Genomic DNA, 17557 nt, shown 5'->3' on the forward strand with positions numbered 1-17557 from the left:
GGAAAAGGCCTGGGTTCGATTCCCGTCGATGACCTGAGGAATTTTTACGAGCCTTTTCCACAACGTGGCTGAGTTAGTCGGTCTCAGGCGAGGTTAACATGGTTTTTCGTCCAGCAAGTTCTATTGATCATAGAACAATATATATGGAGCAATATGGCCTTAGCCGCTAATGCTCCTAAACTCTACAACAACAACTATCCATGATGGGAACAATCTACATATATAAAACGCACTATTATTCTGCTTATTGTAACTTTTGGTTACTTCCACATTCTTCATTGCATCAACTATTTCTAGAATTGAAACAACGTACGCATTGTACAGTTCTATGGGTATTTTGATATCCCCATGATTTCATGGGAATTTCTAACACTGATAAGAGAGAATGGTCAATGGAAAGCTACTTATATTAATTCCAAACAAAAATTAACCGACAAATTCCAATCACAAGTTCTGCATTCGATCATAAATACGCAATAATTATAATTGTTAATGTCCATTTGTGTATTATGAACTGTGAGTGTAAAATATACATTTGGATCTCGAAATTCTGTACATAAACTAACGAATAATATGCTCTCGTATATTCAAAATCTGTACTCTAACTAGAAAATTGGACCAACTTCCACACTAATTTTTATATGGGAGTTGTGCAACTTGTTTTCTCTTCAAAATTTACGATGAAACATTAACTGTCCTTTGTTTAACTCAAGAATTAAGGAAAATACGGTTACCTTTCGATACGATTTAGTTCTCCTGGCCATCTTGAGGATCTTTCAGAGAATGCCACTGAGCGATTGGACGACGAGGTGAGGCCAACATGTCCATCCAGTGACGTAGTTCTGTGCCGCTTGCGTTACATCCTAGCACTACTTTGCCAATTGGTTCAGAGGTTCCTATACGGTCATAATCAACCACTGTCACCACTAAATTTACCTTCTTCTTTCGGAATGGTGAAAGAAAAACAAATTTCCAATCAGAAAACCAGTATCCATAACAATCAACAAGTATCCTTAATAAACTTTTCAAAATAGTCTGTTTAATAGCTTAAAATCAATGGTTTAAATTTGTAAAAATTCTCAATTTCTTCGACATTCAAGGAAATAAACACAATACTTCAAAAGTACGATTATAAGACACAGAAGAAGAAAGTTAAACGTACACAGTGGTTATCAGACATTTAAAATTTATGCATTTAATCACGTTAGCTACTGGTTTGACTTCCGACTTTAACGCACCGAATTCAAAACTCATGGGATTGAGTCACTCTAGATTGGGAAAGGCAGAGACTTTTGTGGACTTTCTTCTCACTAAGGCTCAATTAGTCAGCCTCTGGCGAAGGCTGTTTGATATAAAATATCCCATTTTCCTTCTGGCAGTTCAGAAAATGGTTATTAAAGTCAGGTGGTTTTTCATCCAGGTGGATTAAATACCCCTTCACGCGTGTATCAACCAGTAGAGAACGTGTTTATGGGCAATGATGCCAAATAACTGGTAACTAACCTGTATTTGCTCAAAGGGCACCTCGAATGTAAAGGACTCGTTATAATAAGGGTTCAGCGTGCACTTTTTAATACTTGTCTTCTTCTTTTTGATCCTCTTTCCGTTCATCATGATGGCTATTTTCACGTAGGGATCTGTGAAAAGAGAGAATAAAAATTAATAAAATGACGTATATGAGTTTTAGAGTTAGCCAACTGGAACTGTAAAGTCATAAAATATAAACAATGGCTTGAAATAATTGTTTGCAAACTTCTTGCCTACTCTTCTGCATCATTCTTTTTCCCCAGATGCGATTTCTCCTATATATGTCAAGTACAGAATTTTACATTTGGGAAATAACAATCCCAAAATAGCTCATATGCTTGGGAGATTGAATTTAAAACAGTAAGGAAGAAAGAAAGGGAATTGAAGATGGATTATGATCCAGGCAGAGACCGCACTTGAAATACTATCCGGATATGCAGACCACACCTAAAAAAAGGAAATCGTGCTTCTTGAAAAACTCCAAAGGTGAGAAACGTGTCTAGTGAGATTGGCTAATGGCGCCCATAGAGGAAAATCTTCGAATATGTGGAATATGAAGCTTCGGGAATAGGTCCTTAGAGGAGTTTCCATTGAGGTGCGTAAGGCTCTCAGAAGGCACAGTAAAATGATGTTGAATTTTTCGCAATATGGAATGACCTATAACCAGTAGAAAAAAATTCAATAAATCTGAATATAATCAGTTAATAAATCTGATAGAGTATTATTGCATATTTAATTTTCTCTTATTTTTGACCAAACCATTGATCTATGCAAAAACTCCGGAATCAGCATACCCGCATTCATAAACACCAAGAAATGCAGATAAACAAAAACTTTTTGAAAAGTTGTTACAGTGATCAATGGAATAAGTTACCTTCATGGATACTTCAGACTGACAGCTTGGAGGAATTCAAGGACAGCCGACTGGTACCAATGAAAGGTAGAAAATAGATCTGGATCCAAGGGCCGACGCCAAAAAAAAGCAAGTGAGCCAACAACGCCGGTGGGATAAAATATGCAACTGTGGATTTTATAAAAAGAAAAAAAAATATATATACAGTATATATATATATATAATAAATATATAATTTATGAAGTGATTTACCTTTGCTACTGTTCTAGAAAGATGCCTTTTTGCGGATAGCACAGTGGTTTAGACTGTGCTGCCACTTTATAAGGTACACCCCCTGTTGTGCATACAAATGGTTTATTCCACAACATTGCAAGTCATATGACCACAGTTGTGGATATAAATGCAGCAGAACAACCTTTCTACTATCAGTTAAGCGTAAAAAACCTTGCAAGAATGGGGAAAAGGAGTGATCTAATGGACTTCGAACGTAGCATGGTAGTAGGTGCAAGGCGTGCTGAACAAAGCATTTCTCAAACGGCAGTTCTCCTGAACTTTTCACGCACCATAGTTTCAAGGGTGTATCGAGAATGGTGCAACGAACAGAAAACATCCTCTCAACGGCACTCCTGTGGAAGAAAATCGCTTGTTGACGAGAGAGGTCAGAGGAGGATAGCTAGAAATGTGCAAGCAAACAGACGGGCCACAATGTCGCACATCACATCAGAATACAACCTTGGTGCACAGAACAAAATATCGCAACGGACCACTAGTCGCACTTTGTCGCGAATGGGCTACAACGGCCGACGGCCACATCGCGTACCTTCGTTATCAATGAAGAACAAGAGAGCATGCCTCATGTGGGCACAGCAACACCAGCACTGGACTATCGAGGATTGGAAAACAGTTGCTTGGTCTGACGAGTCGAAGTTCCTGGTGCATCATGATGATGTAAAGCTCAGAATTTGGAGAAAACAACATGAATCCACGGACCCGTCATGTCTGACGACTATTGTGCAAGGTGGTAGGAGCAGTGTTATGGTGTGGGGAATGTTTTCTTGGCACACGTTGGGTCCATCGATACCCATAGATTCACGTCTGAATGCCACATCCTGAACATCGGTCCTGAACATCGTTGCTGACCATTCATGTTGCCAGTTTATCCTCAGTCAGATGGTTACTTCCAGCAGGATAATGCGCCGGTGCACAACGCCCGAATTACTATGGAATGGTTCCAGGAACATGACAATGACTTTTTTTTTGCTGCAGTGGCCCGCTCAGTCTACGGATCTCAATCCTATTGAACATCTTTGGGTTGAGCTGGAAAGGGCTGTCTGCTGCAGATTCGACCTCCGTCGAATCTCAAGGAACTGCGTGACCCACTCATGTCTGCATGGTATTCCATTCCTGCACAACGTTTTCAGCATCTTGTTCAATCCATGCCTAGACGAATTCAGCTATTTTTAAGGCTAAAAGAGGCTCAACATGCTACTAGGTAGGTGTACCTAATAAAGTGACAGCACAGTGTATAACCCTCGTTGTTAGCACAGTTGGAATCATCGTCCTTCATACAATGGGTGAACACGGCCTGAGTTCGTCAATGACTCGAGGAATTTTTATGGCCCTTTTTACAACGTGGTTGAATGATCGGTCACAGGTGAGTGTAGCATGGTTTTTTCCTCTCCCGGAAACTCGGATTTTTCATCCAGCAAACAGCAAATCACCTACAGAACACGCAATTTACATACGTATTATATACAGCGCAATGTGGCCTAAGTTGCTGATGCACCTAAAATACTACAACAACCAGTGCGTGTAGTCACTGTCCTTCCCACAGTGATTCGGGTTCGAATCCTGTCAAACATGAGGAACTTTTAGGGACTCTATTTACTTCATAGCCTAATTAGTCTCAGGCGTGAACAGAAAGGTCTCTCCTCCAAAAGCTCAGGTTTTTCGTAAAGCTAAACAGACTAACCGACATTCAATAATTATAATATAGTATTCATTCTGGAATTAAATTTATGAAAAAATAATAATAATAAATAGTCTACAACTTTTGGTTATTATTGAACGTTTTATTCAATTCAAATTCAAAAGAAACAGTCGGCTGTCTTGGTTATAATTTAGTTGGTTATTATCCAAATTCTTGTTGGTTATTATTGATTATTGTTGGTTATTATTCAAAAGAACAGTCGGCTGTCTTCTGTTGTTTTGATCCTGATCGATATTGAAGCTTTCCTCTTTTTTTAGTTATTTTTTAACTTACAGTGACTTCGATTACAAAAATTGAACAGCTTTACCCTTCATTGACTGCGCAGGGGTGAGATTTCATCTCAAAGCAATAAAGATCCTTTCCACCACTTTGAGGCGAACAAAAAACGAGGTACAGTAACAGGTATTTAGGAATACAAACAGACACATTTTCAATTTTTTATTCCTCCAAGTATTTATGGCATAGCTAAGAATGAAGAGGAAAAATGAGGGGATTAAAAAGATGCCAGAGAAAAATAGTATTATGACAAAGGTTTCGTCCTTCAATAAAAGGAAAGAGTCACTATTGCACAAAAAGACTAATTAAAGCTTTTGGTCAAAAGGATCCCGTGGAACATCTTCTATTGCGAAGATCTGTGACGATGCTGGATGGATCTGGCGAAGTCAAAGTTGAATATAGAACACATTGTATTTTTGGAGAGGATAAATGGCTTCTTTAGCCAACTAAGTATCTAATATTTGAAGTCGGAAATCTGACACATTTAATATGCTTCACGACCAATCAACCACTAAAGTCGTCAAGAAACATCATACCACTGAAAAGCAACAATCTTAAATCCTGAAAAACACTACCGGCCAATTCAAAGGATGTAACTTATCAAAGATGGTCGATTTGCCTGTTTCCGGAAAGTGCTAAATACGATGGTAGATAGTCAGTGGTACAATGGCAGATGGTCAATGGTAGAATGGTACGATGGTAGATGGTCAATGGTACGATGGTCAATGGTAGAATGGTACGATGGTAGATGGTCAATGGTAGAATCCTCTCGTAGAAACAAAGATGAAGAAATGAAATTTATTCCAGCTTAATTGCAATAGACAGGAACAATGATAAACTTGTTCAACAGCACATTTAAATTAACTAAAGTTGCTACATAAAAAAAGAAAATTTACTGTTCAAAGACGATTTTAATACATGATAAAATTAATATGCTTCTATGATTTTTATTATTATTTTCGTACAGTGTGTTGCCAGAGTATTTAAACAGCGTAAATACTAGAATCAAACGCACGTAATGTTTATCTCCTAACAGTTTTCGTTTCTCGATTTTAACTAAAATCTTACCTGACAGTCCACCAACGTCCATCTTCTTGAGATTCTTAGCTTCTAAAATAACCACAGTTAATTTCCCAGCTGTTGGTACGTATCTGAGTGAGAAGCAGATGTCTCCCAGCTTGTTTTCCTGTGACAGAAAAGAAACATGGTGAGTGATGTTGGGTGAGACAAGACGTCAAAAATGAATCCCGCAGTGATAAACGTTCGCGTCTGTTGCTATGACAACCGTTCAGCTGATGGGATGATAAAAGAGACGGTCAATAGAAAGAAAAACTATTCAGTTGTACTATTACAAGTAATAGAATGGCTAAATGATACAAGGAGGCGCTGTTCGTCTGCAAAAAAAACCCAAAAAAAACCCCTTATCATTCATATTTTTCATCCTCAAAACAGTAACCATCCAATTCATCCTTGAACTATACCAAACGTGCTGCCTCAGCTACTTTGAGGATCAAGGAGCGACTTATTCCTAAACTGTTCTTCGATCAGAGTCCAGATGTGAATCACCAATTCTAATAAGTTCTGTCTCTTTTTTAGGTGCGGCCTCCAGACCTGAATACAATATTCCAAATGCAGCCACCCTCATCATTTTTTGTGTAGAAGAATAATGACGCTCTTCTACCCTCCAGCTTCGATTTCTATTCCCCAAGTACAAGACTACATTTAGAAGCGTTAAACCTAAGTAACCATTTTTCACACTACATTTGTAAGGTTGGAGGAGGAATGAGTTCTTGCGTTGGACTCTGTGATGTGGATTCACATACTCTGGTAGCGGAATCTATATGGTAAATGTTATCTCTTCTGGTAGGAGTAGGTCTACTTGTTGGGAAAATTGGAAGTTCTCGTGGTGGAACATATTACTGCCGTAGATCAGAAGACTAGATTCTTGTGAACTGGAGGTAAGGGTCTTGGATAGACTTGAATCTCAGCAGTACTGATGTTCAGCTAAGATACACAGCTCATATTCCTCACACGAAAGTATTGAGCTATGCTACGGAACAGAAAAAATTTAGTGGAAGTGGACAAGGATGTGGAATTCTGTTCCTGAATTTGAATGGGTGTGTCCGCTTCCACTTCTGCTTCAAATTCCACTTGCATATCATATATGCTTTCTGTCTACAATGGACATTCTTTGGCAGTTCATAGTACTGTCAACCCGGGAATAAATTGTCACAGCATCTCTGCGCTGTTCAGACACAGCTCCTTATGGTGTTGCTATATCCATTGCAACTCCAGACCCCAGTGCTGGAATTTCTGTTCTCGGCAGCTTCTTGTGCTGCTGGCTTTCCTAAAAGGAGTTCCAGGTACCGATAGACTCTGAGCAGATGTAGCTCTTTGGGATGAGCTGAAACCGGAGTTTGGACTCTGTCTAATATTTAATTATATTTATTTTCAGTTTCTTTCATTTGTATCTGTTTTGGTCGTGGCAGTCTTTCCCTCTCTGTAGTTGGGAGAACAGGATGGGTGTGTATTGGAGTATTGCTAAATTATCTCTAAATGACAGCAGGGTTACCATAGGCTGGCTGTGATCGCCTTAAGTAATAAATAAATAATTAAAAAATATATATTTGTAAGTGATTTCGCCACTTGTCACCGGTTTGGAGAGGTCTGGATTCTATTCCCATCGACTGGAAAAATTTCTAAAGCCCTCTTCAATCTAGGTAGTAGGGTTTTCCTCGTGAAAATATAAGTTACGCTGAGCCGTTGCATAATAACATAATAATTATACTTATTATATTCGCAAAACGTCTAAATACTTTTTAAGCAACATAGCCTGGTTTTGATTACGAACCCGCCTTCCCAACCTTCATATCATCAGCACATTTTGATACCTTCCCCTGCATTTCGTTACCAATGTCATTAAGCAAGATTAGAAATAAAAGAGACCTCAGCATCCGATTCTTGACGGACTCCACCTGCTAGTCACTCTGAAGAATGCTCACTTATGACCATCATCCGCCTCCCACCTTTAAACAACTTCCTAATTCATCTAAGTATCTTCCCCACAATTCCAATTTTCTCCAGTTCAAATAGTAACTAAGACGCTTTTCTTGTTTATTAAGGTTATTTAACTAAGTGAGGACGCTTCCAACGTACACTGCACAGCGTGGCGAGTCAAGTGGAAAATGTACGATGTGTTCTCTACTTCAGCAAATCAGCGACATCTGTGGTACGTTCTTATCACAAGTTTCGCAAAGAACCACCAACCAGAAGATGTATTTATAGCCCAAAGGGCATAAACAGGTAGAGACCGGGTAAACGTCAGAGTTCCGGTTGGCCAAGCACGCATCTCTGAAGAAATAATCGATTGTGTTTAATAATGGGTTGGTCATACCAAAGCTAACAGTGCAGAAAGTCGTACGAAAAGTTTCACAAATGAGTTCTTATAAGTTTCTGTTAGTTCTACAATCACCGAAGAATAAATAGTCTTTAAAATTTTATTTTTACAATAATTTTTAATTAGATACAATAGTTTCCAAAACATGGAGAATTCAAGTTTTCAAAACATGGAGAATTCACGTTTTGAAAACATACTTTACACCATAGAAAAAACATTAAAAAATGTATTGGTTAAATGGTTTTATATATTCAAATACACGCTGTTTTTATGTAATTATCCATAATAATTAAACAGAAACAATTATGTAATTATGGAAAAGATTAGCACAAGTTCTGAATATAGCGTTTTATTCCGAGAGAAAGCTGATTCTAAAACGAAAGGGAGGAAGATGATTCTTGAGACATCTTGAGAATTTTAAGTGGCTGTAACCAGGACGTTGCATCTTGTGACCCATATAAATTGCTAGTAATTTCTACGATTATTCTATGGTACACCAGCATACCAAATTTTGGGAAATTTTGGGACAAAATTTAGTATGCTGGTGTACCATAGAATAATATTGAAATGAGGAGACATCGAGAAACATCGGACAGGTATAAGGGACATTTATCAGGGTTGTATAAGAAATACCAAAAAGGTCACATTACAGAAGTCGATACGAGATACTCGAAAATATGGTCACTTGACATCAGTACGTCGTATGATATCCCAAAACGCTAAACATGCCTGACAGCAGTAAACCATGCTCGATATACGGATGTCCATAAGATTCTGTGGCAGCAAATCCCATTCGTCCACTAGCGCAGACTTTATTTCACTAAGTGACCTAGGAGATGGCTGTCGGTGTGCAATGTGACGTCCAAGTACACGTGTTCGATCGAATTAAGTCTGGATCTTGCTGGCTACGGCGGTCGTTCGATTTCTTCAGTTTAAAGATATTCCTCCACCACTTGAGCTCTATGTCCGGTGGCGATATCGTGCATGAAAAGAAAATCTAGGCCAACCGCACCCCTAAAGAGAACACTGACCTTTCTCTGATGTTGGAGGGATAGTACCGCATTGCTGGTTGTCTCCAGATGACATAACGTCTACAATCTGTTTGTAGGCTAAAACGGGACTCAGCAGAGAACAGAACTGTAATCCATTTGTTAGGGTTCCAAGTTACATGTTCATGGCACCAGTTTCGACGAGCTCTGCAGGGGTTTGAGGTCAATGGGATACAAACCCGGCTTCCTTCCGTAGAGCTCACTTGAATTGAGAGCCTTCTTAACACAGTTAGACTGGAAATGTTTTCCAGTCTAACAGATGATAGGACATCGTAGGGTTCCGTCTTGCTGTTAGAGCCAGATAGCGGCCTCTTCTGATTGACGTAGCCCTCGGGCAACCTTGGCCAACTCTTTTTATAATGGTTCCTGCCTCCTGAAACTGCTTCCATAGAGCTGAAACGATACTGCGTGACTAATTAAGCCAACGTGCCACCTCCGCCTGCGACTGCCTGGCTTCAATCGTCCAACGGCTCTCCATCTCAACATCTAATACAGTATATTTCTATTTGCCTTTTGTTTTGACAAAGTTTCTCTTTTTCAGTGCTGTTCTTATAACCAATATTTGTTATCTGTTTAATTATTATGCCCACTGCTTGTTTGCAGTAGGTATGAGTTGCAATGGCTTCAACGTTGTAAACATGGAGGTTATCCACTTTTCTTTTGAACGTTTTACTATTTATTTATAACTACAGACAAACTACCTCTACAATAAACAACACAGTAGCCGAGTGGTCAGGCGAGAGGGTGCATAAATAATCGTGCCTTAATTGACCGTAGTTCAAGCACTCATGACTGCTCAATACGGTTAAGGATTGTATTCATGATTTACTGCAGACTCGTGTGGGAGTGTATGAACTAGTACTTTATACAAAGGGTACTAGGAAAGTTTTGCAATACAGCTTTGTTTATTTAATTTTTTCAAAGTAATTTCCTCTACATTCAATACACCTCTCCATCCTCCGAAACCAATCTTTAAACCAGTTCTGCCAAGTTTCACTAGGGAGTAAAGCACACTCGTTGTCCCAAGCCCGTAGAAGGTCCTCATCACTGGAAAACCGCCTCCCTTTTAGCTTCATTTTCACATGCGGGAACAGTGCAAAGTCGCAGGGAGCAAGGTCTGGACTGTAGGGAGGGTGCTCGAGAAGTTTCAGTCCTGTCGTGGTCAAATGTTCGGTGCAGGCTTTGGCGCGGTGAGCTGCAGCATTATCGTGATGGAAGTACCAGGTGTCCATTCTTGACTTTGGCCGCAGGTTCTTCATAGATCCAATGACTTTAGGCAGGCATTGTTCAGTATACCACTTAGCTGTGACTGTCTTCTGCGTGTCCAAAACGACACGTTCCACAATTCCACTCGATTTGAAAAATACAGCTATCATTTTCTTCTTTACAGATCGGGATTTTCTGACAATTACGGGTGTGTCGTCATCATCAAAGACCCAAACTTTGTTTTGAGCCTTGGTCGGCAGATCGTAATAGTACAGCCAAGTCTCGTCACCTGTCATGATGTTGTTCACATACCGAGATTGTCCCTTATCAAACTTTTTTAACATCTCCCGGCACCAAGTCACACGTCGTGTCATCTGCTCTTCAGTCAGTTGATGCGGCACCCAGAGAGAACAAAGTTTCTTCACGTGCAAATGATCTTGCAGAATCGAACGAATTGCTGGTGCATTTAGGCCCAAAGTATCCTCTATCTGTTGGTAGGTCACTCGCCTGTTTTCGTCAAGCATTTTCCTCACAGCAGTAACGTTTTCCTCCGTAACTGACGTTCGTGGCCTTCCCGGCCTCTCAGAATCCTCCAGAGTGAAATTTCCCCTTTGGAATTCTCTATACCACCTGAATATCGTTGTACGATGTGGACAATCATCATCTAGTGCAAGAGTAATTTCTTCTAAGCACTGGTCTATGGTTAAACCACGCACGAAATTATACCGCAAAACTGTCCTTATCTCATTTCGTGACCACGATGCCATCGCAAGCACTTTACACTCTCACTACTAATGAATAACTGAGCCCATCGACTTGGCGCGGCGGCTACTATGCACGTATGAACATGTCTCAACATGCAGCAACAAGCAGCTTCCTGTGATTCATTGTTGCGTCATATTGCAAAACTTTCCTAGTACCCTTTGTATATATAAAGTTCGTATCCCATAATTTTTTAGGCGCATATATACCCATGCCTATTGTTTTCACCATATTTGTCCGTCCGCATGTAACTACTCGACTCCTATTGAACGGATTTTCATGGAATTTTAGATTTGGGCCGTTTAAAAATATTTATCAAGTCTTCCAAATTTCATTAAAATTGGACAAATTGAAATCCAGCAATTACTATTCCTTTTTTTCCATACAATTTGTATGGAAAAAAATTGAATAAGAAGAATTTGAATCACGTGTATCGTTATGTAAGACTCGTGAGCGTCGTGCCACTTGTGAACAGAGAAAAAAAGAGAATTAAAAAAAAAAAAAAACAGAGTATAGGGTAGAAGAGTAATAAATATTATACAGTTGTAATTAAACTAAATGGCTGAGCTTAGAGAACGTAAACGTATAGAGTTTTAAGTGTTCTGTAAAATTATAATGTTAGTAATTAATTGACAAGGAGAAAACTATATTTACTTTTGGATTCTATTAATTACAAAAAAAAAAAAAAAAAAAATCGGACAGCTCTTGAACGTTAACGCACTGCGTACATTAACTAACTTCTTTTGCATTATAATCAGCATATGTGGAAGTTTTTAAGCAATAAAAATTAATACGCTATTTGATCGCCGGGGGGGGGGGTGCTAAACTATATAAGAATGGAGATAGCGTTATCGCGCTCTCAGAGCGTATCAAAGATAGAAAAAATGCCCCAAGGCCTCCTTGTTCGATAAGAACTGTCTTAAATAATGTAAGACGTTTCGAAGGCGACCTTACTCCTTGGCCCAGAAGTGGTTCCATAAAGTATCACAAGAGGTGATTCAAAGAATTGATGAGGTGCTGCAATCACCCATTCATATTTGAATTCTTAAAGAGGTGATGAACATTTAATGAAAAATTTTGAAGAAAGCTGTGGAGAGCACAATGCCCCGTCTTTATTGCTTATTCAATGGCTTATTCATGGGCTTGGCACACCCAGGGTCCTGAGCTGGATACCATTCTTCTCTTTTTTGATGATTCCCTCCTACTTCTCTCTCTCTCTCTCTCTCTCTCTCTCTCTCAGCTGGTGCAGCATAAGCCTCAGGCTTCCTTGCACCATATGGCCAATAATAATAATAATAATAATAATAATAATAATAATAATATGCTGGTTAGAGGTGGAAAAAATTGTTATTCAATAGATCCTATAATTTTCACGATATTAATCTTTAAAAGTGGGAAAAAAACTTTAACCCCCCCTTGAATATTTTAGTATTAAACGTTATACATTTGTAATATGCACTTTAGATTCTATTTACCTGTTCCATTTGTCTGAAAGAAAAAAATGTATTTTTTTAATTATTTAAAAACTGCTTTTATAGCGATGATAAAAATGCCATAAATTTAGAACATACATATGTAATATCTAAATTCCATCAGTTACTTTACGCCGCTGGTAGCGCCATCTATTGATTATATAAAAGACATTGAATCCCTTCTAATTTTTTTTATAAATTTATACCGGAATAAATTATTGTCTCTATACTATAATTCCAGTTAATAGGAACTACATTTAACTAGAAGAAACATGCCATCTAATAAGAAACTATCGATCGCAGTGCATGCAATTAATTAGTATTTTACTTATATGAAGTTAGGTTAACTACTGTTAGTGCCTATAGGAGTTGTTTATTTAAATTTAGATCATTCTCAATTTTACTATTAGTGGATTTTAATTTTTCTTCTTTAAATGCAAACGAAAAAAGGCTATTTAGTTAGACTAGAAAGAATTCGACTTACATAATATAGAAAATATAGGAGAAATTTTAATATTCCATCAATCTATTTTCATTTTAGTTCTTAATCTACTGGTATTTATACCACATTTTGAAACATGCTCAATTTACAGCGAGCTAAGTTTCCATGGAAACCACACTAATGGTTAATCTCGTTCACAGCGCAACATACAATGGGTGGTCAAAAAGATCTGAGAAAGGAATATAAAAGTTTTAGAAACTGCATATCACATTGATATACAAATTTTTATGCTATTTTGTAAGACATTTAAGCCATTAAAATAAACTATTCCATAATTTATTAATACATGTTATATACTCTGGTCCCAGAACCTTTTAACCTTTCCTCATAGCTAAGCCAGTATGGCTAATTATTAGTGATCTATTTAAACAGAATTAATAAGATTCTTATTACATTTTTTTTTAAAAATATAACTCTAGGGATGAGGGGGTCTACATGCATACATTTTCCAATATTTAGAAACTAATATTAAATTTTAAATCAGTTATCTTCTACTGCATTTCACTATTTAAGAATAAAAAAATTTAACCGCTTCTTTGTCCAAAATATTTAATATTTAAGTTAAAAATAATTTGTAAACTTTTATAATTTATTAAAATATTTTTAATTATTAAACTGATTTCTAATTTTTAATATTATATAATAAAAATTCTTAATAAACCAGAAAGAAGTATGGATATAGGTATTATAATAATGAAATTAAATGCTCAATACGCTTTTATGTTATTAAATATATTCCTAATTTGCGACTTTTAATTAAATGCAGTTGATGTACACCACCACTACAAAAAATTAGACGTCCTCTAACAATATATCAACAACTTAGCACATTGACAAACGGTATTTTTATACTTACAATCGGTGTTCAAGTTGGTTGACGTGAAGGAAGAGGGGCGAAGATGTTGCAGCAGCAGCATCCGGGAACGCAGAACATCAAGCACAGAAGTTCAAAGAAAAAGAATCATAGCAATTATTTTAGCCAAAGGTAAAAACATACAAAACAGCTTTGCTCTGTCTGGTTGAGCAAATTGAAAAATAAAAATTATAACAGCAAATTATAACGAACAAACATGCTTATGTAATATTAGAGCCATGCCGCAAAAATAACTGGCGTTGGAAAATTGATTAATGCAAAACAGAAACTAAAAAATTTGCAAATGTCATTCAGTTTTTGTTTGAGAAAGGTTGCAACACATACATGATCCTGTGTAAGCAATGATTATTTAAATAGGAAAATTCAAAACAGCATAGATTTAAAGAATGATTCACTTTTTTTTTGTTCATTCCTTTTTAGATTATTTTTTCATGCCAAAATCAGAGGCAGTTTTTAACTGATACTGCCCAAACACTTATTTAAAAATGACTCAGATAAACAGTGCATGAAAATAAAAGCGTTAGATAACAAAAACAAGCTGATTCAAATTTGCAGGAGTTGAGGGAATAAAACTGAAATCTTTATCTTGGTGTGCATTTGATCGGTGCCCTAAATTGCTTCTGTAGATGGTATATATCTTCTTTTTCTTGTTCACTGAGAGAGCAGTGAGCTACATTAGATAGGATTTTGAAATATAATGCCAGATTGTATTTCAATTTTCCTCTATGAGAGTACTACCAAGATGACAAGGATTTAGATCCTCTCATTAGTGCTCCATTCCAAAATCTCCATTGGATAATAACCAGAGACCCACAGTTTCTGTTTTTGGACACCAAAATCCATTTACATTTCGTAAAGCGATTTTCATCCAGGGATTTGGAAGTATATTCCAGTAGAACATGGCCAAGTCAACAATAGGTTTGAATGGAACTCAGATATTCCGATGACCAAATTATTTGCATGTCCAAGTACAATTGTTCATCAAGAACAGCGATCCACAGGCCTGATCCACCACTCGAAGAAAGTCATATCAAAGTTCTTTCCGTTTACATCGATCAATTATTTCTTTAAGTAATGCCTGTAACATCTATCAATATAAACTTGAAGCCTTGGCCGAATTAAAAAATGAATCCCTTAATTTTTTTGAATGTTTATAATTTTTCTGAATAATTAGCATGTTAAGAAAAGCACTTAAGACTATTCTCTTCTCCAATTTTTGTTTTTTTTCGACAAGACGATTTTAGACTGTAGTGAAAATTGCAATGGTCTCGTTACTCAACACAGCAAGCTCTTACACTATGAGTTGTCTGGGTATTGCACTACCTTTAAACAAATTGCATCACCGAGACAGGTTGTGCTATTTATATAAAGTCTTTCGGTGATGGTGATGCCATTTCTTTGAAAGTAGTGCAATTCCCAAGCAACTCACAGTATAGGAATTTGCTCTGTTGTAAACTCTAAGACCATTGTGGTTTCCACTGCCGTTTAAAATCTGCTATCAGCAAAAAAAGAAAACATTACGTAGACAAAATAGTCCAAGTCATCATGCAGCTTGTGCTATATTAAATTATCATATTTTGTTGTTGTTTTTTTCATGAAAATAATTTGAATAATATCAGGACTAAAACTTTTTTACTGTTATAGATTGATGTCAGAATCTCAGTGGTTATAAAACAATTCCATCATTGCTCTATATAATAAAACTTGTTATTCAAATTTTCACAATACATTTTTACAAACATATTATTCTCAGAACTTCTTTAGTCCATGCTTTCCTCTGCATCCATCTTCGGTCTACTAAGATTACAAGACTTGGACCACACTGTACAAGTTTAACATTGACCACTCCTTATAAATATTTCAGCTGTTCTCTGAAGAATGAGATTTTCCAGATTGACGTTAAGGACATAGACTCCTAAATAATTAAGGGATATTATAAGATTGAGCAAATATATTTCTTTGAGAAACATGATTTAATTTGATAAATTCCTCTCCATAACTAAATTTTGTATTTAGCTACTAGTCCATTGTCAAGACACTCAACCTTGAAATATCCTTAATTACTTTGAGTCAATAGGGTTAAAATGATAATCATAATAATATTGAAAAGTTTGCGCAGAAAAATAAAGAAGAAAACATCATAAAGAATTCAATGCTTCAAAATCAACTAATTCATGGAGCCAGTTGATTGTTTAATAAATTTTACAGAAATAAATTAGCTGCTTTAAATATAAAGGAGAACATGCACAAAAGGAAGCAAAGTATTGCGTTCTGTGGGCTAAAAACTACGTATTAGGCGTGAAGTTGGTGTCTATGAGGACTATGGAAGATCATGGACGGTGTGGGACATGCAATTTCCTACATTTGGGGTTACTAATAGCCTACCAGAGAAATTTAATTAATAAAATGGACTACTGTTTTCTTTGGAAACTCTAATGTTTTTCACTTAAAAAACACTATGGCAATGGGATGATTACATACATTCTACTACTTCTAATATATAACGAAACATTTTAAGCTTTTATCGGACTAGTATGACAAAAGAACACTAAAACTAGAAAATTTCTACAACTTCATGCACTTACTATTAGCCAATCTGAACACTACGATATAGGGCAAGCTTAAGGGGAATCTGGAGGTGGTCTTTAATCTACAAGGACTCTAGCCATCCTGAATTAAATAGGTTACATGCTAGTTAACTATAAACTAAATTAAAATGCAAACAGTGCTTGCATATATGATAGTATAAACCTTCTAACAAAAAATTAAAAACAATCATTTGAAAGATTTTTCACCCTTTTGGACGACATATGAAGAAAATACTAAAAAAACTTTCCTGGAAATAATTTTTTTGTAATTGAAATAAAAAAATAATAATTAAAGTTTATATTAAATCGAAATTAAAATACTTTTGTTAATTCTATTATTATTTATACTCTATAAAAATGATTTTATTAGTATTTAATGGCGTTTAAGGAAATTTAAAAAATATTCAGTTATTTTATAACCAAAATATTTTCGATTAGAATAATTGAGAATAATATAATAAATGAAAACGTTTTTTTTTTTAAATCAATTTTCTTACGTTTACTTTGATTAGAATTTTTCTGAATCCAAAAACTGCTGTCAGGATACAGTTGCCCTCTCCAATTAGAATATTTATTTATTTTTATTGTTATTAGTATTATTTTGTTTATTTTATTATATATCCGTTACGCTTGACGAGAATTCCTTCCAGTCCTACCTGACCCTGTTCACCTTCCACACTAGTAAGATCTCGCCATTCTTCGATAGTCTGAGCCAAGTCCACACTGTTCAAAGGAATCTTCACTTCACCAATCTGGTCGTGCTTAGAAAAGCGATCAAAGTCGAAAATGGCGAAAACTAGAATCTTTGACGTAATTTCGGCGAAGGGTACTTGCTGTGGTAAAAAAGAAAAAAAAAAGACAATAAAATAAATAAAACCAATGATCTCCTACTGACTTCAATAAATAAACAGACAGAACATTTATTTATTGATTAATGAGTCATTCACAAATTTTCATAAATGCAGAGGTGGGTTTTATGGGTGTTTCGATGTTCATTTAAAAGCTGGAGAAAAAACCGATAAATCTGAAAGAACAGCTAAAATGGAAGGAATTTTTTTTTT

The 17557-nt window shown here is 36.4% G+C and overlaps 1 protein-coding gene across 6 annotated transcripts in view; it reads right to left on the reverse strand.

Moving 5' to 3' along the window:
- Syt1 (Synaptotagmin 1) overlaps window positions 1-17557 on the reverse strand; it is a 78965-nt gene that overhangs the window by 3748 nt on the left and 57660 nt on the right. For 3 of the 6 annotated variants that reach the window (XM_090386443.1, XM_090386447.1, XM_090386448.1), the window contains exons 6-9: window positions 17153-17329; window positions 5715-5832; window positions 1504-1637; window positions 735-942 (exon numbers count right to left, since the gene is read on the reverse strand). In XM_090386443.1, the coding sequence (XP_090242569.1) occupies window positions 748-942; window positions 1504-1637; window positions 5715-5832; window positions 17153-17329 (624 nt within the window). In that variant the 3' untranslated portion in view covers window positions 735-747. The remainder of the gene's footprint in view (window positions 1-734; window positions 943-1503; window positions 1638-5714; window positions 5833-17152; window positions 17330-17557) is intronic. The other 3 variants (XM_090386446.1, XM_090386445.1, XM_090386444.1) reach the window with 3 other exon arrangements.

This window comes from Mastigoproctus giganteus, chromosome 12 (genome assembly GCF_048544385.1).
Source record: "Mastigoproctus giganteus isolate SK-2022 chromosome 12, ASM4854438v1, whole genome shotgun sequence".
Lineage (NCBI taxonomy): Eukaryota > Metazoa > Arthropoda > Arachnida > Uropygi > Thelyphonidae > Mastigoproctus > Mastigoproctus giganteus.